The following is a 22,730-nucleotide window of genomic DNA, read 5'->3' on the forward strand; positions in this document are numbered from 1 at the left end:
TGATTAAAAAGTCCGAAAACGAAAAAGACAACACAAAAAAACATTTTAAAAGTCGACTTAATAAAGAATTTATGAGAATTATATGTATATTAACCAATTTGTTGCAATTAATTCAACTTTGTGAGCGTCCAGTCCTTCTTCAACTGTGTCAGAGACTTACACTTTTAGTACAGCTGCTCCTAAACAGTGAACAGTGTCTTAACTTAACCAACACAAGCAATTGACTCTAGTGACTCCAAAACTTTATATTTTGACGAAACATCAATTAGCATATACACAAACCCACGACACAGTTGCTCTCAAATTTTCTTAAGCAATTGCTTTACTGTACAGTTTATTTATATCTATATTTATTATGTAGTTATTTAAAACAAATCAACTTAATTAAAATTCTTAATTAACAGAATTTTAGATTGGATTTAATGCCCAAACAATAAATTAAATTTAAACCTCTTAACGCTATTCCATTTTTATCGATGTTTCCGTTTCAAAGAGAATGTTCTCTTATTTTCTCTTTCACTTAAATTAAACTATTTCTATTTTAATGACTGTTTATGAAAGTGAAAGAAAAAATACACAAATAATAATGGAAGCACCCAAATGTTCTGGTTGATGTTCTTGTCAATGTTGGTTGTTTTTGTTGTGTTTGCACCGATTCTCTACAGGATCGCAATTTCTAGTGGCAAGATTTCATAAACAATTTGCTTAGATTGTGATAATTATAAAGATACCCCCATCTTGGTCAATGCAACCAAAAATTTATAGACTAAACAAAATGTGCAATAACAGGGCCTACAAGTGGCCGATCTCGGGCTAATCTTTTCACGCCAGGACACCATCCAGAGCATGAATAACGCCATTGGTGGCCGGTATATTCGAGGTGACCATTTGTGCATCATTGACTTTGATCTTGCCAGCGGAGGTCTTTTGCAGTACAACCGTTTTGCCGGTATAAAGGGAATCCTTAACTTGGTAGAAGCGCATGCCTGCAGAGAAAAGAGCGCCCGGAACAATATGCTTCATGGCGAACTGTTCGGCGGCCTCCTTGTCAGTGTAGAGTTTCTCCAGCGTGTCGGAGTCCAATTCGCTGAAGCTCTTGTCCACCGGCGCAAACACTGTGTACGTCTTGACACCTACAGACAGAAGGGAAGCCGAAATTAGTTACCATCAAAAGCCTAAATTGAGTCTCAAGCTAAAAGTCACCTTTGCTCTGCAGTTTTTCGGACAGTCCAGAAGTGTAGAGTATCTTCAGGAAGTTGGAGAAGCGACCTTCGCGATCCGATTGCAATGTTTGTAGAAGGTCTCCCACGGGTAGAGGGAACATGACTCGATCCACCGCATGGGCAACACCTTGTGGTATCTTAATGTCCTTCTTGTTCAGCACAACCATCGCTCCATTGATGGTGGTGAGCTAAAAACAACAAAGGCATCAGTTAATTATTAAACCAGGTGTAACTAGGTGTCTCTTACAGTGACATCATTCCACTCCTGATCGTGCATATTGTACTGGTTGACACGAAGCTGGGTGCCAGCGAGGGATACGCCCGTCATCTCGTCCTGTAATGTGGCAATCTCAAAAGCGCCAGGAATGACGTGATGCAAAAGCAGCTGGAAAGAACACACACAATAAATGGTCGTACTCATTCTGGACAATGACATTCACGAATGTATTTGCTAGCGAGATGTAGCTCGTGTCCTAAACACAATCGTGGATGCCTTTGGAGTTCTCAACTTACGCCACTCAGAAGGCGAGGATTTGAGCGGAACTTCTCTTCAGCGCGTTCGGGTCCGCCCAGCTGAACCAGCAGATTCTTGAAGGCCTTGTCCGTCGGTACAAAGATGGTGTAGGGTCCTGTCTCGTTAAGTATGCTGTCCAGGCCGCTCTGACGCAAATATTTGGCCATGGCAAAGAGTCCATTCGTTTTGAGTATCTGCAGCAGATCCTCGCTGGGATTGGACAGCACTGAGGCGCCACCTGTCGAGGCTGCCTTCTCTGTGTTCTCAGTTTCCTGCACCAAAGCGTCCGCATACTGAGGAGGAGTCTGGGCCAATAGCTCTGTAGTCTGTGTTATGTCCGCCAGACGCTCGGTCACCACAGGCAAGTGCGTGGATGCACTCACAACGTAAGAGGATTGCGTAACGGCTGAGGAGCTGGATGGGAGAGGAGCAGGAGTGGTTCGTACGAGACTGGCAGCTGCAGCGGCACTTGCGGTGCTGCTGCTCTCATAAATGGCGGTGAAGCGAGGCGTGTAGGGTGCGCTGGTGGTGCTAGTGGTGGTTGTGGCCTTGCTAGAGATGCGCGACGGATGATACTGGCGATGGTTGCTGGGTGTGCCACGCGAGATGAAGGGCGATGGCGTTGTGGTCGTTGTTGTGGTTGTTCTAGCGGTCGTTGTGGTACTGCTGGTGGTGGGTGGTGCACGCGTTGTTGTGGTTTGGATAATTTTTCCGCTCTTAATCTCAACCACTTCATCATTGGGCAGGGTCAGACGGTAAACAGAAGGCGGCAGTTTAATCTCGCCACTGCGAATGCGCTCCAAGATGCTTTCAACTTCAGCTCCCGTTTGCTTAGTCTCCTTTTCGCCGTTGGCCTTGACGCCCTGGATCTTAAAGCTGCCATCGGCCTGCTCTTCCAGATACACATACGTGGCCTTCTTTTTGGGAGGCAATGTGGGCGGTGGCGGCGTAGCCCCTGCAGGGGAATTGGAGCTTAGTCCCTCAATCTCGTAGCCATCAGGAATGAGGCCGCGCTTGGCCAGCTCTTCTAGCGTCGGCGGATCATCAGAGTCCGAGGTAATCACTGCTGAGCTGGCAATGCTATTGGCACCGTTGCTAATGCCCTGGATGTCGCCTGCTCCGCCGCCATACAAAGCCGCCAAACTGGACAGATCGACACCGCCGGGCAGAGCTTGAGCGGGCAGCGTGTCCGATTCCTGTGGATCGGGTGAGCGCAGGATTTGCACCTTCCCGCCGCCAGGCAGCACTAAATCCTTACTCTTTGTGGGCGCCACATCGCTGATACTCAACTTGGCCTCCGAACCCAAAGCCTGCTGTGCCAGCAACGTTTGCAGCTGCTCCTGCGAATACGCCTGTTGTCCCTGCACAAGATTTGGATCCGTGGTGCGAATGACCTGCACGCGCTGTCCATTAGGTAGCACGAGATCCATTTCATCATAGGTCTTGTTTCCCGTCAACGGCTGTTGGGGCGTCTCCGAGAGCGCGGCCTTCAACTGTTTCAGCAAATCCTCGCGTGCAATTGTCTTGACGGGCTTCTTACCACTCAGCTTTTGGTTGCCATATTTGCCCAGCTCAGCTTTGACCTGAGAGTATATGTTCTTCTTGGGGGCTGTACTTGCCTCAGTGGTGGTGCTCGTTGTCGTTGTAGTGGTTGTCGTTGTGGTGGGATGCTCCTTGTAGTACTGCTGCAGTGCGCTATTGAACTGGTTGTACTCCGTGGGATGGGCAACAGGACGACCACGGGCGGGCTGTCCGAACTGTGGCTGCTGTGGTGGGTAATTGTTGTGCTGGGTAATGATGGTGGGCAGCACGTGCTGCTTGATGGCATGTTGCTTTGCCAGGAACTCCTCATGTTGCTGGCGCACCTTGTGCTGCGACTTCTCATACTGTTTGGCCACAAACTGCTCGTGCTTCTGTATAATCTTCTGCTTATATTCTTGATCTGCCTGTTGGGCCTGTGGTGCATTGTTGATGAACTGATGCTGCTGTGCTTGGGGGAACAGCGATTGCGGTTGCGGTTGCTGTTGCTGCTGTTGCTGTTGCTGCTGGAAGGTCTCACGAGAAGGCTGGACAGGGAAGGGCGTGGACTGCAGATTGTTAAAGATTTGTGGCAAGGGCAGACCTAGCTGCGGTGTCAATTGATATTGCTGTTGCTCTGGAGCGGCCAACTGTTGCTGTTGTTGTTGCTGCTGCTGCTGCTGCTGCTGGTAGTTGAACTGCGGCTGTGCAAGGGTCTGGAATGTGGGAACGGGCGCCGAACTTGGTAGCTTCTGTGTGGTCTGCTGTCCAAACTGTTGGGGCTGCTGGTAGGCAAATTGGTGCTGCTGCTGCTGTTGTTGACGTTGTGGTTGTTGTTGGTAAGATGGTGCCGGAAAAGCTGTAGATTGCAGGCGAGTGTCCGGAAATTGCTTTTGGCGTTGGGAAGCTGCTGGGAACCGGCGTAGTTACGCAAATCCAAAAAGTTCTGATGGTGCAGGTCGAGATTGTTGCCACTCGAATGCAACTGCGGCAGCTGTTGTTGCTGTTGTTGTTGTTGTTGTTGCTGTTGCTGCTGCTGATGTTGCTGCAGATTAACTGGTGCCTGTGGATACTGTGGCGCTGTTTGGAGTTGATTTTGGGTGGAGCGCTGGAATTGCTGATTGCTGTGGGGTTGTTGCTGCTGCTGTTGCTGCTTCTGTTGCTGCGAGAATTGTCCAAAGCGATGTTGTTGCTGATGCTGCTGCTGTTGATGCTGCTGATGATGATGTTGCGGCTGCTGCGATTGCTGGTGCGCGTGTTGCTGACGAAGCTGATGTTGTTGCTGCTGAGGTGGAAGGGGCAACTCCACACCGGCCTGAATAAAGTTCTGCTGATTATACTGCGGCAGATTCAGCTGTCGACGATGCGCATTGTGTAGAGGAAGCGGCTGTAATTTAAAGAGGGAGTAAAAGTTAGTCGATAGTTATACACTTATAGTTTTTGACTACTTTCGGTTACATCATACGGTTGACATTAATCCCCAGTTGAAGAGTTAAAACCAGATTTATCAGTGAAAATGAAAACTGGCACAAAAATTTGCCATTGACTGAACTAATTTGTCCCATACCCCCGACCCCCCAATTCCGGAGAAACAGTGTTGAACCAGTTTTCGAATCATTGCTCCAATTGAGAAGCCAGCTACCGACTGTGGGGTCCTTGGGCGCTATCAAGCCAAATTCAAGTCTATGAAAATGGCAAAGTGGGTTAAAACCAGTAACAGTAATAAACTTGCTCCAGTTGCTGTATCTTTCAACAGGTTTATACACATATACGAATCGTGAGTTGGCCAATGACGTCACACCATTACGAGAAAGTTAATGATCATTTTCTTGCATCCTTTTGCGCTGCAGCGTCTATTAACGTACGTATTTTAGGAAACCCACAACATTTAACTGCACGCACAATTAAACATAAACAATGTTTATTAAACATTAAAAAAAATATATGTATCTAATTTCCGAACGAAATATGAAAGAAATCGCGTTCAATTTGTTCGATAAAATTATTTTATCGGCAGCCTATAGTTAAATTTAATAATACAGGAGGGTATGCAGATCACATTACCGCCTCTATAATTATTTTATTTACTGTGGGTGTGATAATATTTCATTGCGATATGTGTATTAACATACTCAAAATGGTTTAGACATTTTTCAATTCTGACTATTTGCCAAAAGTTTTGGAGCAGCATATTGCCCTTGATCCAATATAAAGTTGAATTTAATTATAGCACTAAGCAAACTAGTTGATAATAAAGTTGAATTTAATTATAGCACTAAGCAAACTAGTAACCTATAGGGTTTTCTTTTCATACAACGATAACGTCCATTGAAACGTCGAACATTGCGTCCACAGGTGAAATTTATTATTTACCAGAAAAAAGGACACACATTGCTGTGGACATTTTCGTGAGCAAATAGTGTGGCGTTTTAAATTTACTAGAGGTTTTTTACAAAATCTGAGAAAGAAAAAGACCTAACAGATCACCAGCTTAGAGGAAGATCCCACAAAAAAGTGAAAAATGGGCTAAAGGAACCGCTAAGCAAAACATAGCAACTGAAATAAGTGAAAACTAGAGAGCTCCGGCCCGATATAGTCGACCAATTTGAGCCAACTTCGGTCAGGATTTATAGCATTAACTTATATGCATACTCTATCAGTTTGGTTCAGATATCTCAAAAAAAATTTTAATATTTAAGTTTGATTTTCGACCGATCGGTCCTTTGAGAGCTACATGAAAACAAACAAAACTTGATCTGCCTGCAATATTGAGGAACCTACATACCAAGATTGGGCTCTCTAGCTCTTATAGTCACTGAGATCTTGGTGTTCATGCAGACAGACGGACAGACAGACAGACAGACAGACAGACAGACAGACAGACAGACAGACAGACAGACATTGCTATATCGACTCGGCTATTGGTACTGATCAAGAATATAAATAATTTATAGAGAATTTAAGTTCAGGCAAAAAAATTTTACCCTTTCTTTTGCCCATTTTTAATAGGCACAGTGTATAAAAAAATAAATAAAATGTGAAACATTTCGATAAACTTATTTTTAAAACAAATTTCTGGATTTGTTTTTTCAACATACTTGACCAACTGTATGTACAACAAATTTTAGAGATCGTCAAAGAGCTGTCAAAAGCAGCGCGAAGATGATGGATTGAGACATTGCCTGGCAGACGACTGACGCTGTTTACTTCCTTTCAATTGATGTTCGTTGTTGGCAACATGTTGCATTGTAACAAATTTCCTTTGTTTTCGTTTTCAGCTGCAATTGTACAAGTACAAGTACTCGTAAATCGTAAATCGTAAGTCGTCGTCGCCTGGGATCTTTCACAGCGGCAAAGAGCTTATGACATTCATAAAAGTACAATCTCAAGCTGCTTGTCATACGCACCGCATACGCATCGAGTTGAAGTGATTCGGCAAAACAAAGAGAAACAACTCCAATAAAGAAGGTAGTCAAAAATCATTTAACAACAGTTATTCAACGCGATTTTCATAGGCAAGAAGAAGAGACTTGGGTGAGCATCTCCAGTGTGTGTGGGGTGTGGTGAGGCGAAATGCTTAGCAGCATGCATAATTTAGTTGCCAGGGTCGTAAATCTTATGGCTTTTGCACCAACTTGCGACATTCGGATGCGTCGGCAAGATTTTCAAAGTTTTAGTCCGTCCCTCTTCTGTCTCCTCCAGTCTTTCCCTTTTCAGCTGCAGCTCTTTCTTTTCGCATGGTAATTATGTTGTTGGCAGTAATGATGCATCTCATCATTGGAATGTCATCGAAGCTGTCACTCGGTCGCTGCTTACGTAACTCCATCATAATGATTGAGCTCCTATGCTGCTACCTGTAGCCCAGTCTGGTGTTGGACGGGGTTCTGGGTTGTAGCGTTGCACAATGGCTCAAACACGAGACACTCGTGGCAATATAAAAATGGTCAGAAATAACAAAAAACCCATGATGATATTCATCGATGTTTACAAGATGAAAACTCAATGTTTTCCAACCAATCCGGTTTTTTTAAACATAATTAAACTAAGAGTTTTTTAAGGTTTTTTTTTTCATAATTAAGCTTTGGTATCGTTCATCTATTTTACGAATTTTACAAAGTAATAAATATATTGTTTTCATTACAAGCTTTCTTAACAAATGATAACAATAAACGCTCTCGCATTTACTCTTATAATTTTCATAATCATCGGTATTAGCAAAATCATCGAGAAACATCGCCCAACTAAAAACCATGCTCCATGCATCAAAGTTTTTTACATCACTAGCTCATGCACAAGATTTAAAGTATAAAAAGGTAAAAAAAGCAAAAAAAAACAGCTTGAAACAAACAAAATTTTCGTAATTCAAAAATTAATAGCTCTTAAACTACTGGCTTAAATCTTAGACTGGATATGGATGAATTACAGATAAATTCATTAGATTTAAGAAAAAGTAAAGCTTTCGGTTGTGCCATTCTCGAGTAATGATGACAAAAGTGGGCGTAGCTCTAAAAAAAAATCTGCCATAGAGAAAAAAAATGCGTAATCATCAATGAGTAATTAGTAAAAAAATAAAAATCACAGATATTTATATATATGATTTTTAATTTATTTTTATCAAAATATAAATACATTTTTATCGTTTAGATTTGAAAATGGTTTGATTTTCTTAAAATATCTAATTGAAATTATATCCATATGGTTAATTTGGGCTTTAGCTTCTCTATGATAACTCATAGGTGTGGCGATTCCAAAGCTAAAAATATAATAATATTTCGGCTTGAACCTTTTTTTGCGAGGATACCGGAGAAGGCCGATTTTAACTTTGGAAATATATTATTTTTTTGTAGCCACTATTATAATATTGTTTTCAAACTATAGCTTCGAGTCCAGGCAAACGACAAAAATAACTTCATTCTGTATGCTTTTTAAACACAATTTTAAGAAAGATCAGGTGCCAAACAGTGCCAATTATATTTTAATTTAATAAACAATGAACACACTTTGCCTCAATCTGTTTTGACAAGAGGAGCCACTCTACGATGCTGCTAGCTTGGACACTTTCGTATAATCTTACAGAGGGCATTTTAAAATGTAAATCGTCTGGAATCCAACCTATTCCAATACATCATACTCGTAGGTCAGAGTTCGATGACTCGCGAGGCATCTTCTTCAAATAATTTTTCACACAACAAAAGAGATTTCTTTTTCGAAGGTTTTCTTTGAACAAAAAGTTTCCCTGCCATTTGTTTTTGTGTTTTTGACAAATTGAGCAGATGGTGAAAACATCAATCAATCATCAATCAAGTGCCCAAAAGCTCTGGCTCTGTCAGCAACATCCCAACAGACTGCCCCAGACTAAGAAACCGGACCCAGAGAAGGCAGTTAGTGAACTCCATCAAAGGGTTCCATAATTCGCGTCATATTTCATGGCTGGAACATTACAGACATGTTAATTTCATGCTCAGTATTTTCTGGCATGCAAAATACTTTCATTTCTTTTTCTCTTTTCTTTTCTCTTAAATACCAATACCAATTTCAGCATTCGACGTTACGCATGCGTCCAACTAATGACTTTAATAGTATGAGTATATGCAGTAGGCAGGTGTGGCTTCTGTTATTGTCACATGCCAACATGACACCAATTTGTTGATTGTTGTTGTTGTAATTGTTGCTGTTGTTGCTGTTGTTTCTGTCGCTGTTGTCATTGTCGTGGGCTGCTCTTGTGAATGAAGGTGTCAATGGTGCAGTTAAGAGTTGGCGTCGTTCAAATTCGAAGATAGATCAGAAAATATCAAAACAGTGGCCATGTTTAAGCAAAAAACAATTAATCATTGTATTTTGATTGATATTGGATTGGTGAAATTGCTTTTGATGATTGGTAGTTGTGATTTTCATGGGGTCGAACAAGTTAAACGATTAACAAATATAACTAATTTAGTATTTCAAACTTATTGTTTATATTTTAGCAGATACGAACGTGGTTTCAGAGACTTCGCTTAACTACTTAATAATCCACATATTTATAACTTAAATCTATAAATTACTTCATTTGTAGATAACAAAGAAAGTTCCTCAAGACACCAAAAATGTTGCAGCCCATAAAACGGGAAGACCAAATTCCCGCCTTAAAAGCTATTCAATGTTCGAATTACGAAAGCGTTTCATATTAAAGCTGTCACATCAAATAAACATTATGCTAATGAGTTTCTATCAGACAAGAGATTGGAACATGAACATGTCGATAAAACAAGTGACGAAGAAGAAGAAGTTGAGGAGGCAGCAATAGACGGTTACCGCATTTATTAAATATATATTGTTCATTTGGGCATACGCGTTTTTTCTATAATTTTTTTTCTTTTACGGGGCGTTGATCCATGATGTTATATCTGTCAGTTACACGACTCGCTGGCAATCTGACTAATTTGTTAATAAGTCATAATTGATTTCACATCACACATCAGCAACAGTTTCAGTTCAGTTCAGTTCAGCTCAGCTCAGTTCAGTTTTGTCAGAGCTTCAGATGAGCTCCAAAAGCGGGCAATGAAAGCGAAATCTTCAATCTGAAATTTCTTTTCGCTTTTGTTTCGTTTCGTGGCGTTGGCAGTGAAAGTGATTTGTAGACACTAGTAAGTGAGCATTTATGTTGTGTATGTTAATCAGAATATAATGGATCAAATCAGAAGCACAACAACCAGCAACAACGCCACTGGCGCTTGGCTCGCTTGACGTTTTTCTCGTTTAAGTTAATTAAAGAGTTGCCCAAGTGCTCTGGCCATAAATTCTTCAAATCTCCAGCTAACTGGGTTGCGCAATGGCCATGACTATTCGAGTATCTTAAAGATACGTCTGCGTCTTACAGTTTCCAACGATTTCGGTAACGTCAATGGCCAATGGCAACCAATCTGTGAGACAACTCAAGCTGGCCTCGTTTCCCGCTGCCTTTCGGATTTCCTGTACACTATACACTATACACTATACACTGTACACTGTACAGTCCCCTCTCCTGTTCACTGGATTTTGTTTATGCAGGTTTTCTGCATAATTCTGCAGTTATTTTTTGTGGTTAACTGCAATTGTTGCTACCAGTCGTTGACTTACCTAGTTAGACGTTTGTTTCTAAGCTTCTTTTCTAGGGCGCCTGCATTTTTGGTCATTCGTGGAGATTCAAGGTTGTTTCTGCTCAGTTTAATCTTGTTATTTCTTCTTGTCGACACGATTTGCAATCTGCAGATGCATATGTCCAATTTTGAAAAGCTTTTTGGACTTTATTAACGAGCCTTTCTGCACTGATATTACATCATCTTTTGATTGGCAACACCGAATACTACTTTTTTAATTATTTTAATTGACACGGATTAAAATGTATTTGTCTTTCGAAAATAATCTTGATATCTATGGTATGTCCTAAAATTCCAATACAGTTACTACTAAAAAAGCATTAAATTAACAGCTATTTTGATATGTCAAATAAAAAAAGTCCTAGACAAATTGTAAAGTTACTTAAAACTCCATTGAATATCATTGATTTTTTTAAAATTCACTTTGGCTATTGTGTTGCAATTGATTTGAATTTAATGGACTAACGAAATATAGTCAAATCTTATCGGAGATCACAAGACTCAATCACAGAGATCGTGCCCACATTGTTTAAATGACACTTTGATTGAAACTTTAATAAATTGGGATCCATTCAGAATGGCAACTGCTTCAATATCTGTCAACAGACCAAAAGAGAACTGGTTAACCACAAAACTGCCTCCTCTTGGCGGCATTAAGTGTGCATAATAAGCGTTTAATGGTTGCTTCGGTTTTGGTTTTCGGTGATGTTGGTCAATCTGAAGATTTGGCAATTGCCTTTCACTTTTCTTGTATCGACAAATGACTGCAGTTAGCAAAGCAAACCTGAAAGATCCAAAACTAAAGGCATTTTAATTGCCAACAAATAGTTTGCTTGCTACGCAAATAAGTAATTAATTCGTGGTCGCACAAAAGAATGCACAACAACAGTAACAACAATAACAATAACAAACGAAAGAGAAATTTACATAAAATTGTGTAATTAACTGAAATTTTGTCTGGCTGCAAAAAAAGAAGGCCTTCCAGCAACACCTACAACACGGAGTCCAGTTGAGGTGAGGCACGAGGCGAATCGCATGCCCCAAGCGGTTTCATGAAAGCGAAAGAAGCCACCCAAAAAACACCAAATTGCCACAAGCATGAAAAACAATTGCAAGCACAACAAATAACAAAAAGTCCAGCTGAAAACGTAACAAAAACAACAAATGTTACTTAACAGTTGGTTTGAAAAAAAAGAGACTTGGTCAAGCTTTTGCTGATACTATCGCGTCTTCCCTTTCTTAGACGATGTGTAGCAAAACGTTTGTAATGCTGATTATAAATTACTATAGCACGAATTGTTTTCTTATTGCTGTTGTTGTAAATTTTGACGAACAACAAGTGAAAAATGTGTTACATTTTACTTCCAGAAATTTGTAACTTATTTACGGGCTAAGCAATTGGACAATGACTTAAAAAAATTAAAATTAAATTATTTTTCAGTTTAATTTTTCTCTATAACCAGATAAGAATTACCTCAATGCTATACCCTACATTTTGCGAAATTTGAAACAATCTTAAACAGATATAATCATGCTACCAACATATTAACTATGATTGTAGCATCACTTCATTTATACAAAATATCATATTATATATATTTTTAAAGTTGACTCTTATTTGAATATTAGTATTAGGTTCATCTGAAACTGCATCTAACCCAAAGACTCCAATACAAATAGTGTGAAATGATGATTAACCCGGATTGACGGCCGTCAAGGCGGCTTCAAATTGCAGCACCAACTGCAGCAGTTGGTTAATTGCAACTTTTGCATCTTCGAGATACGATGAGACTCGTGCAAGTGCACCAGTGGCAGGCTTATGCAACCGCCTGTAGCACAACAAGTTGCACATACAACAAGTTGCAGATACAATTAACGCAATCGCAAGCTTTAACACTTTAAACTAATGTGGCATGCAAATTTGCTGCGTCGTATACACTAATTAAATGTAATGCATGTAAATTAGCTGAAATTGGGACAAAATGCCAATGGCCAAGTTAGCAGCAGATGCAAACGCATCACCCACACCCTTCCACCATGCGGGCAGTACCAGACCAGGTACTACCGTTAGCCCCCACTGCTACCTACTCTCATATGACTTGACTAATTTGACAGACTCTGACACTCTTAACAAGTTACGAAGATTTATTATATCATTAGCGTTTTTAGCCCGTTGTGACCCCTCCTCCTCCTTCTCCTCCTTCTCCCATCTGTTGTAATTTAAATAAACCCAGTTTTTGGCCAGTCTTTAAGCTGCATGTGAATATCGGGGTTTATGTGCCAGTTAACTTAAGGCTTTATATGGCTAATTGCAATAGAGTTTTTTCTTAAGCTCTAAGAGAACTAAGAGACGCGATTTAGTTTTTTGTTACTCCGAAAATATAGAGATTTGATGAAAAGGTGAGAAAATTAATTACCAAAAATATAATAAAGTCAAGACTACAGAGAGAGAGAAAAAGATCAGAAATAATAGTCATGGTTCAAAAGGGTAATAGCGAAAATTTAATGAGAACTTCGAGAGGGTGGTCCCAAATATAAAATTAAATAATTAAAGTTAAAGTAGTTAATGAGTAAATCTTCAAATGAAGTGTTGAAAGACATTATAGATATTGAATAATTTAAATAATATTATTGCAATTAAGCTAGAAAAGTAAGTCAATGGATCCCAAAAGAAAGGCAAATTGAGAAGGAATAATATATTTTTTAACTAACGTTGACATTTTTAATAATGATTCTATATTTTTTATCGCATTTTTATTCATTCAAATTCAACAGGCTTTATAATATGTCAAACTGTTGAATAAAAAACATAGTTTTAGCCAGAAACAACCCACATTCAATTTGCAAATCAACATACAACAAATATAATAATAATAGTCATAAACATAATTTGGTATACCTTAATTGAACATACATAATTATTTAAGACAAATTGCGTGTTGACTGCACATAAAATTAAATGCGAAACTTGAAAAACACATTTGTAGAAATAAATTTAAATAGATATAAAAATTTACTGCAATTTTACTTTCCAATTCAATAAGTTTGGTGCACGCAGATGCGTGTCTTGAATCTTGCATAGTGTATCTGTATCTATGTATCTTGTGGCTGTGGCTCTGGTTAACTGAGCTAACGCTATTGATAGACGGTAGCGTTGAGTTTCGAGGTGAGGACAACATTTAAGCAACAGTTGGTTTAGCTAAAAGAATCGCTCAACAATTGCGTTCAAGCCTTGCAAAACTCAACTCAACAGATTTGCATTACCTGGCAAGTCCCTATACAATTTGATTTCATAACTTTACAACTTGACTCGTAATTGTGCAGTACAATTTCATTGACAGCCGTTATTCCACGCCCAATACGTCTGACCAACTGAAAACCTTTCCACGCTCATCAAAAATTTCAACCTTTTGTTTCGTTTCTTGCGCCTCTTACAAAGTTTTTTGTGCAATTTTTCAGCGACCACAAAAAACGCAAAGAAATCAAAACAGAAATACAATTTTGGAATTGAAAGCTACTCAATTTTTATTGTTTGTATGCTCGTTTTCATGGGCTGTCACTTCAATTGAGGCGTTCAATTGCAATTGACGCCACATCCATTGAATATGGGTCAGAAATAAACCAACATACTTACTTATCTTTATACTAAAGGTATTTGTTCAGATGAGTTGCATGTCTTGACCTTCGCCGGCTTTTTGTTTTAAATATTAAAACTTAAGTGGTCTATTATACGACTTAGATTTAAGGCGTGGGATTGATTGAAGTACACCTTGAAGTCACTAAAAGATACTTATGAATAGACTGATGAGTACTGAGGGTTTTCCCTCATCATCACCAATAGATCTCCGAATCACTGAATTTCAACTTTTTCTCCAACATTCCATTTGCTCATTCGAGCCCCAACTGTAAATTGGAAGTTTACGCTTAAGATCTTTCTAGTAATTTCCTTGTAATGCATTAATTACACATTAGCATTAGCTTCAACTGAGTTTTCATTGGATTGAAGTCTTTTCAACATGCAATTCCATTTCCTAACCAACTTGCAACTCCCTCTCTACTCAAACAGACTCTGTGTCAATTGGACTGCCATTGTTTGCAATGAAACGAAAACTTTGTGTTATTTTTTTCAGTTTTTCTTGTTTTGGAATTCATAATTTATAGGTTAACAGTGCGCAACTGAAAGCTGAGAGCAGTTCTTTTGCATTTATTTATTTTTTAGATCATATTGAGAGACGAAACTTTAAGGCTGCTTCTGATTTTCCAAACGCATTATAAGTTGTTGTTGCTGTTTTTAGCCTCGTGCCCACTTTTGGTCACGCAATCATTGCACTTGCCTCGCTTTTCCGAGAAACGAAATTAAGAGCCGTCCCAACTTGCAAATTGCTGTGAAGAGGTCTCTGGGGTCTGAGGATGAGGATGAGGAAGAGGTAGCCCCTCGGCCTGACTAAATGTTTACCATAGTCTCTCAAATGCAAAGCCTAAGCTTGTAACTCATGAGGAGTCAGTAAACTTTCGCATGTTTAGTTCGTGACAATTTTTATCAATTACCTGAGCGAGACGATGTCATCGTCTGCCTTACTACAATAACTGGCCACTGACTATTGTTTAGCGGTTAGTAACCCGAGTGGGCTGGACAGTGCTATGATGGACTGTAGAGCAGTTAGCAAATTGACAGAATGTTTATATACTTATTGCAACATATATTTTGCACATGAGAAAGTTGGTCAACTCAGTTACTAAACGTGAGAGATTTCTGGAAGCTTCAAGATATAACTGTAATTTGTATTTGATATGTAGGTTATCAAAATTAAAAACGTTGAGTTCGAGCTTTCAATTGTACTCCCCTATTGTTCTGATCGTGATTATACACTTCTAAAGACAGTTGGGTTCTCATTTGACAACTTGATTTAAATACGAGTAGTTTCTTGAAAATAGCTAATCTTACGATTTACTCAAAATTATTTCCTGCACTTACGTATGTCTATATCCGCAATCATCGCGAACCGATGTGCTCGGGGACTATTCATCTCTAATAGAGATTCTCTATATCATTACTCTTGCAACAATAAACAATTATGCACTTTAAACAGTCTGCCTCAAGCTACCTGCTCTGTAGCCATCATATAATATTATCATATTTACTCAGCTCTGATGCAACTCTGTTTAATTTGTGGCACTTGGAGATTTTTGGGCGCATATTTCATTGCTACGCCGACGCGGACACAGAAGTCAAAGCACTCGCAATGCCGAGTGCCTGCCGAGGTCCGAGACACCTCCCCCAAACTGATGACTGTAACCCACTTCACACTAGAGTGTGGTCGGCCGAGTGTGGCATCCAAGGCAGATTATTGCCAGCCCTGGTACAGCCTCAATGGCTGGCTGGCACTTTCGATTTTTCTGTTGGATGGAGTTAAGTTGAGCTGGGAAGAGCTGAGCTGAGGCAAAAGAAAAACACTTTTCGCAAGCTTCGATGAGCATAGAGCGTAGAGCATATACCGTTCCCTTGTTTTTTGCTTCTTGCAACGTCTTTGTGTGCAGTTCTTCTTCAGTTGCCGCGAGTTGCAGTTGCAAATACACATTTTAATTTGTTTGTTTGTGGCCTCCGCTGCGCATTTGACTGCATCAGTTGAGCATGCAACATAAACAGAAAACTGAATTTTGTTTTCGATTTCAAAGAGAAAATCGACCAACAAATTTCAGCAGAAAAATGTATAAGCTTTATGAAAAAAAGTCATTAAATGCTGTCGCTTAGATATTTCTTGAGTCAAGTGGTTAACCTTTCGCCATTTCCACCTATTGACTTATGCTCAATTCAATTACCACAATTTGCAATTGTTCAATACTTTGCATAATTTACCTATTTATTTTCTTGCATTTTGTAAACATTTCTTGAACAGGTTTGCAAAGTTTCTTTTGCACCTTTTAACCACAAAAATGTCATTAAATAATTATTAAGCGCATTTTTTCGTCCAAAACAATAATAAAGTGCAAATCAATGGACAAGTTTTGGCCACAAAAACTTAAACTCCCACCGCGATGGTATTAACAACAGCAACAGTTGAAGAAAACAAATTATGCAACTCGGGTTTGTCTTGCAACATCTTCCAGGCGGCCAGACGGACAGACGGCCAGACGGACAGACGGACAACCAACCCAGCCAGATCTTTGAGGCGGCAATGCTTGAATCTTGTTTTGGAACTCTCTCGCAGCAGCAGCAGCAGCATTAGCAGCAGCAGCAACAACAAACGCTTCTTCATTTTCGCGCTGTAAACTTTTCACCCAACAGACAACAAGAAAATCGAAAGTGCAACAGCCGCAACTAACCAGTTGCTAGTTGTAGCCAGGAGCTACAACCGCTTCGTCTGGTCTCTGGGCTTGGTCGGACGCTTACGTGACCGGCGACGAGGATCATTTGACTTTTGGCCATATTTGTGTTGAGTTATGGCGAGAAGATGCAGCAACAGCAACAGCAGCAGAGGCAACAGCTTCGACTGTAACTCGGAGTGCAGTTTGAAAATGGAATTGCAATTGCAGAAAACCTGTTTAACGTGGCGGATGAGTAATGCGGAAGTTGACACTTGCTGCGCTTGGCAAATCTCGACGGTGGGTGAATATTGCTCTCTGATATATTTACTGCACATTGCAACACTAATTGCGGCATTCATCAGTCCCGAGTCCACATCAGTGGCATGAGCGCAAACAAAACTCATTTTGTTTTAAGCCACAACTAGCTATTAATGACCCAACCCACCGTAACAACAACAACAAATTGTTGAAAACTGGAAATAAACAAAAAATCTGTTAAAAAAGAGTCTCTTGTCAATAACGAGCGATGAGTTATTTCGCGGACCCTTTAACTTTCTTTTCCCAGCTTCGCTTTAGTATCTGAAAAAGCCCCAAAGTAGATGCATTAAAGATCTACCTCTTTCCCTTGCCATGTGAATTTTTAATCGCTCTTTTTTTTGCTAAAATAATATAAAGGCGTTACCTCAACTGCTTGAAAATAGTACAAAAGTACAATTTAATATCTTAATTATTGACTAGATTACGCTATAGAATTCGGAATCAACAGCAGGAAATTACTTATACAATTCTGCTTCCGTAACTCGAACTTCCCTGGGTCGAATTTCTCCATAACTCGAACAAAAATATTAGCACGTGTATGTCGAATTTTTCGGGAAAATCACCAATAAATTGGGTTTTAAAACGCCGTGAAAACGTTGACTGTTTATTTGCAAGCCAGTAACTTTACAAGTGATGATCACTACAGGGCCCTTAACAAACTAGAAGCCCTAATTTCAGATTTTTAGCTTGAAAAATAAGAGGAAATTTAATAGTTAAAGTATAGTAAAGTAGGAGTAAAAGTAATTTATAGTGCATGAATTTTAGTAACTTATTTCTGATTTCTTATGTTTTGCTTAACTTTAACGATAAAAATATTTATCAGCTCGCAATTTAAATGTACGAGTTTTTGGTAGTCACAAGTTTCTGTTTTTTTTTTTTTTTTTAAGTAAGCTTGTTGCTTTTGCTTTTACTGACATTGATAAGATTACTTTGTGACAAAAGAAATTTGACACAGACATCCCACAAGATTAATGCTGAATACCAACCAAATCAATGTCAACAATTTATATACATATATGTATATTAGTATTATCTTGTTAACACCAACCAAATCAATGTCAACAATCTATATACATATATGTATATTAGTATTATTTTGTTAACTTTATTTTGTGTTTAATATCAATGAAATATTTTATTACTTATTCATTTTTCATTATAGTTATTTAAAATATATTCGTAAATATGAATATAAGTATATTGCATTTCCATAAAATCAATAAATTCTAACTTACATAAGTAATTATTTTACTAATGCAAATTTGTTACGGCTCTCCCGAAAGCATATTCATTGCGCTCAGCATATTGCCAAGACCATTGTCCTTAACCTTTGTACAGCTGTTAAGTTTCCTTTTTTGGCTCTTTGCTCAATTTTCCATAAGAGTTTTCAGAGCTTGAACGAAAAACGTGTCAGACCAGATTGCTGCCGTCTGTCTCTGTCTATTGACATAAGTTGACTGTAGACACAGCAACTGCAAAGGCAACGGCAATGGCCTGCGATTACAACAAAACAACAACAACTGCAACCCATTGCGAACTTTACAGCAAACAAGAAAAAAACACAAGAAAGCATTTTCAGCCACATCATCATCTTCCTTTTGTCTGTGAACAGGAACTGGTCACATTTAAAGTCCAAGACGAAGACGAAGTCGAAGACGTTGCCGAAGTTGTAGCAATCTCAAGTTTCTTTTATGCGATTTTTTGTCTGTTTTGTGTTTCTTAATTTTAAGTCTTAGTACGTATATATATTATTTTCATATAAGTATACATGAGTACTTATATATTGCCTCACGTAGCGTTTGCAGTTGCCTATTTGTGTCGTGTAAACAGGCAACAAACCAGAGACAACTGTTCAACATTGCAGCAATCAGTACAACATCTGTTGCCCATCGTCCAATTTGTTGGCTAGCCTGGGTAAGTTTCTGGGCCTGGCCATTATCGCTCCGTCTGCCAAATTGTTGGCATAGCCTTGCCTTTTATTTTTCGAATTTTTATATTTAAATTTAAAAATTTTAATGCCTAACAAATATTTCATTTTGTTTGTGTGATTGCTTTCATGCATAATTTGATTACGAAATTATATATAAATAATAGCTTGAGATTCTCTAAAAAAAAAAACAAAATCTAAGTAATCTGCAGTTTATACCATATTAAATGATTGAATAAACTTTAAATTAAATTGTAGTTTGACATGGTAAATTGTATCTTAACCCAAAATTTTCATATAGCAGTAAATAATTGGTTACGAAGGTGTATGTTACACTTCATAAATTATGTAAATATTCATGTAAGAAATACTAGTTGATTGTTGAAATATTAGCTTTATAATAATTATAATTAATATATATTTTAAATATTTAAATGACTTCAAAAATGTAAAAGTGAGTAAATCATAAATATTTCTTTCTGTATTCGATATACGTGTACATTATTATGCTTATTTACTTCAATTTTTAATTGTAGTCTATCAATAAGTAGCTATTTTCAGATATTTCATTTTGATTTGTGCCGCTAACAAACGGACAACTGCTTGAAGATACTTGGATACTTTTTGTATCTTTAACTGTGAAGCACGAGTGTGACAGCCCTTGAACCTGTTCATTGTCAGCAGCAACTCGCATTTCTTTTGTATGAGATTCAAGTTGTAATTTCTTTTCATATTTGCTGTTTATTTTTCGCGACGTTGAACGGGGCTCGGAGCTCTGGCAGGTTTTTATTAATTTTTATTTTATTTTTTTTGTGAATTTCATTTCGTTTTCATGGCATGGAAAGTGGGTCAATCGAGAGATCTTTATAAATATTTTAGGTTGCATATTTATCTGAAAGGTATTTTCGTGTGTCGCTCAAGTGACAAACTGTTAATGGATTTGTCTTGAAAAATGAAAGTAGTTTGGGAACAAGAATATCAATGGAACTGTATGACACTTGTCAGGCCCAGACCCACAAGCCAATTGAGCTTGGTTACAATGAAATTTCTGATTGTTAACTCACGGATTTTCTATAATACTTCAAGCTCGTTAACTGGCGCTACACTAAATCAAATTGAATCGATTTAAATTGTATTAAATCGCATCGAATTGGATCTCATTGTAGCGCCGCTAAATAACAAATAAAGTAATTGGCAGCTAATCACACAACGAGTCATCATCACATTAGGATTCCCCACCTAACAATGACTTCCCTTTTTACTTCAACACTCAATCTTTTATGTGTTTATTTCACTTTCAATTGGTTTCGTAGCTGTTGATTTTGCTGCTGTGCTAGTTGTGCATCGGTTGAGAATTAAATCGAGTTTCAAGTTAATTTTATCTCATTTCAGTGGAAAGTGTGCATGTGTCTCCGATGACGCGCCTGATTGGGCACTGGCCACCGACACAGAGCCAAGTTAATGGAAATCATGCCGGATTCGTTAGTGTTGGCCCAGGAAGTGCTGCTTAGCACAGCAAATCGAAAATGTAATTGAGCATTACATTTACCATGATATAATCGAGGTTATGAAATCATAGTGTAGTTGGCTTTGAATAAAGGACTCCACTTTTATAGACATAATCCCAAATAGAGTGGATGTGTGGGCAAATTAATCAGTTGTATTCGGAGAATTGCTTTTAAGACTTTATTTGGCCTTTTATAAAAATCACACATGTTGTGTACTTTTTTCCTATCGGGGGGTATAGAAAGAATGGTTAGCTGGTAACAAAGCAAACTTAATTTGTTTGGGTATAAAGGAACCTAAACACTTCGCTTGGTGTCTACAGCTATTAATGACACGAGATCTATGTTTTCATTAGGAAAAAATAATACAAAAAAAATTAAATCCATTAATTCGTTAGGTTTAAACTTACAAAATGCCTGTTTGTTATTCACATTTCCAAAAAATTGGCTGCAGTTGAAAACAAAATGCGATTACATAATACGAGTATAGCCTGAGCAAAGCAACAAAGATCTCAATTATAAACATAAGTTCATCCGCAAATCAAAAGCAACAAATCCAACAACAAAAATATATATATTTTTAATCATAAATGATTGGAAGCTATTGCCAAGTTTGTCTGTTGCGGCCATGAAAGTGAAAACTAAGCATTAAAGCGGATGCCACATTGACCAACAATGAAAACACAACACAACAATGGCAACAACAAATTGAGGCATAATCTAAGACATATCGCACACACAAACTCATAAGTAGTAAATGGCTATAGGCAAACTATTATTTTTGACCAGCAATTTGTTGATGAGGCTTAATAAATTAATAATATAAACCAAAATCTTGGATAAGTAAATAAAGCTATGCAACAAATCGAAATGGGAATGCAACAAGCAGTTTTTGATGTCATACACGATTCTCATTCTCAGATATTTTGACCAGTCCAAGCGAACAGGTTTATTATCTGCCTCGGGTGTTGTTGTTGCGGCTTTAAACGTTGTCATGAATTTTTGACTTTTACTCTTCGTTTCATGGCACTTCCTTTGCATCTTCATTAAACGAATCTCCAAAAAAATAAACCAAAAGTAAATAAAAGGGAAAGTTCATTGAGGCGTGTGAGACGTTCCACTCTCAGCTCAGTGGAATATTTGTACAATTAATATGAAAATGTTTATGAAAATATTTTGAATAATTGAATACTTAAGCAGGCCCACAGACAAAAACCAGAGGGGCAGGTCTTATGCAAGTCGCCAATCGGTAGGATTTGAATATATTTTTAGGCCCATAATTGCATCATCATATTTAGAGATATTTTACATCTGTTAGTATCAGATTTTCCAAGTAACGGTAAATTTCTATGGCTTAAACAAGCCTTTAAAAAACGATGTCAATCTGATTTCATTGGCTTAGCTTCCAAAAAGGTGAAAAAGTAAATTTACAATATAAAAACAGTCGCAACAATAAATATTTGCATGACTAAAATTCAATGGAAATGCAAATTGAGAAATAAATTTTTTTCTTACGAATCTTTGACACATATTTGGCGTGAGAGCTTTGCCTATGATTAACTGGAACACCTGATGAAGTTTAGTAAAGACTTGGTTTCATTTTGATTGAATGAAAATATGAGCACAAAAAAATATTGTTGTATTCTAAAAAGACAGTTTTCAAACTATTTCAATATGAATTCTTCATACATTTTTGGGCGATTTTAAGTTGCTTTTAGGTAGGTGTCATTTCGATTAACTAAATATTAATTGACGAATATTTAAATAGCAATTTTTTTCAAAAGTCAAATAATTGCAAATTAAATATAGCTTTCAAGACCCCATATGTGGGTCTAGACTTACCGCATTATGTATTGCCGCATTGGGTGGAATAAATCCCTGTGCATTGGATGTGACCACCCAAAGGCACAAAGTGCCCCAAAGAGCCAACAGATGCCGCATATTTCACACAAATTCCCGATAATTTTAAATTCGAAGTAAAGTTTCAATTGTTGTGTTAGTTAAAAGTTGACTTAATAATTCAATATCGCGGCACTTTTTTATTTCTTTTAAAACAAAACACAATAAGGACGCTGAGCTCAGAAATTTTTTAAATTTCCAGTTGGCGCACGAGAACTGTCAATGCGAAGACGACAACAGTAAAAAATCTAACACAAAATTCAAATCAACTTTTGCTTGCGCGTTTTGAACTGAACGTTTTCTATTTGCTTTATGTAAATGATGCAGTTTTTGTTGTATTCGTTGTATTATTTGTTTTTAGTATTCCGTTAGCGTTGCTGTTGCTGTTGCTGCCGCGGACTT

At 38.2% G+C, this 22,730-nt stretch overlaps 1 protein-coding gene across 1 annotated transcript; it reads right to left on the reverse strand.

The window, feature by feature from the left end:
- Window positions 1-533: 533 nt before the first annotated feature.
- LOC117782590 (protein similar) lies at window positions 534-22,370 on the reverse strand. Its single transcript, XM_034619610.1, is given in 7 exon segments — window positions 534-1,133; window positions 1,204-1,411; window positions 1,471-1,608; window positions 1,737-4,162; window positions 4,165-4,258; window positions 4,319-4,642; window positions 22,272-22,370. Coding segments are annotated over 7 exon segments (3,600 nt in total). The 3' UTR covers window positions 534-822.
- Window positions 22,371-22,730: the final 360 nt, after the last annotated feature.

Source organism: Drosophila innubila (assembly GCF_004354385.1).
Source record: "Drosophila innubila isolate TH190305 chromosome 2L unlocalized genomic scaffold, UK_Dinn_1.0 5_B_2L, whole genome shotgun sequence".
NCBI lineage: Eukaryota > Metazoa > Arthropoda > Insecta > Diptera > Drosophilidae > Drosophila > Drosophila innubila.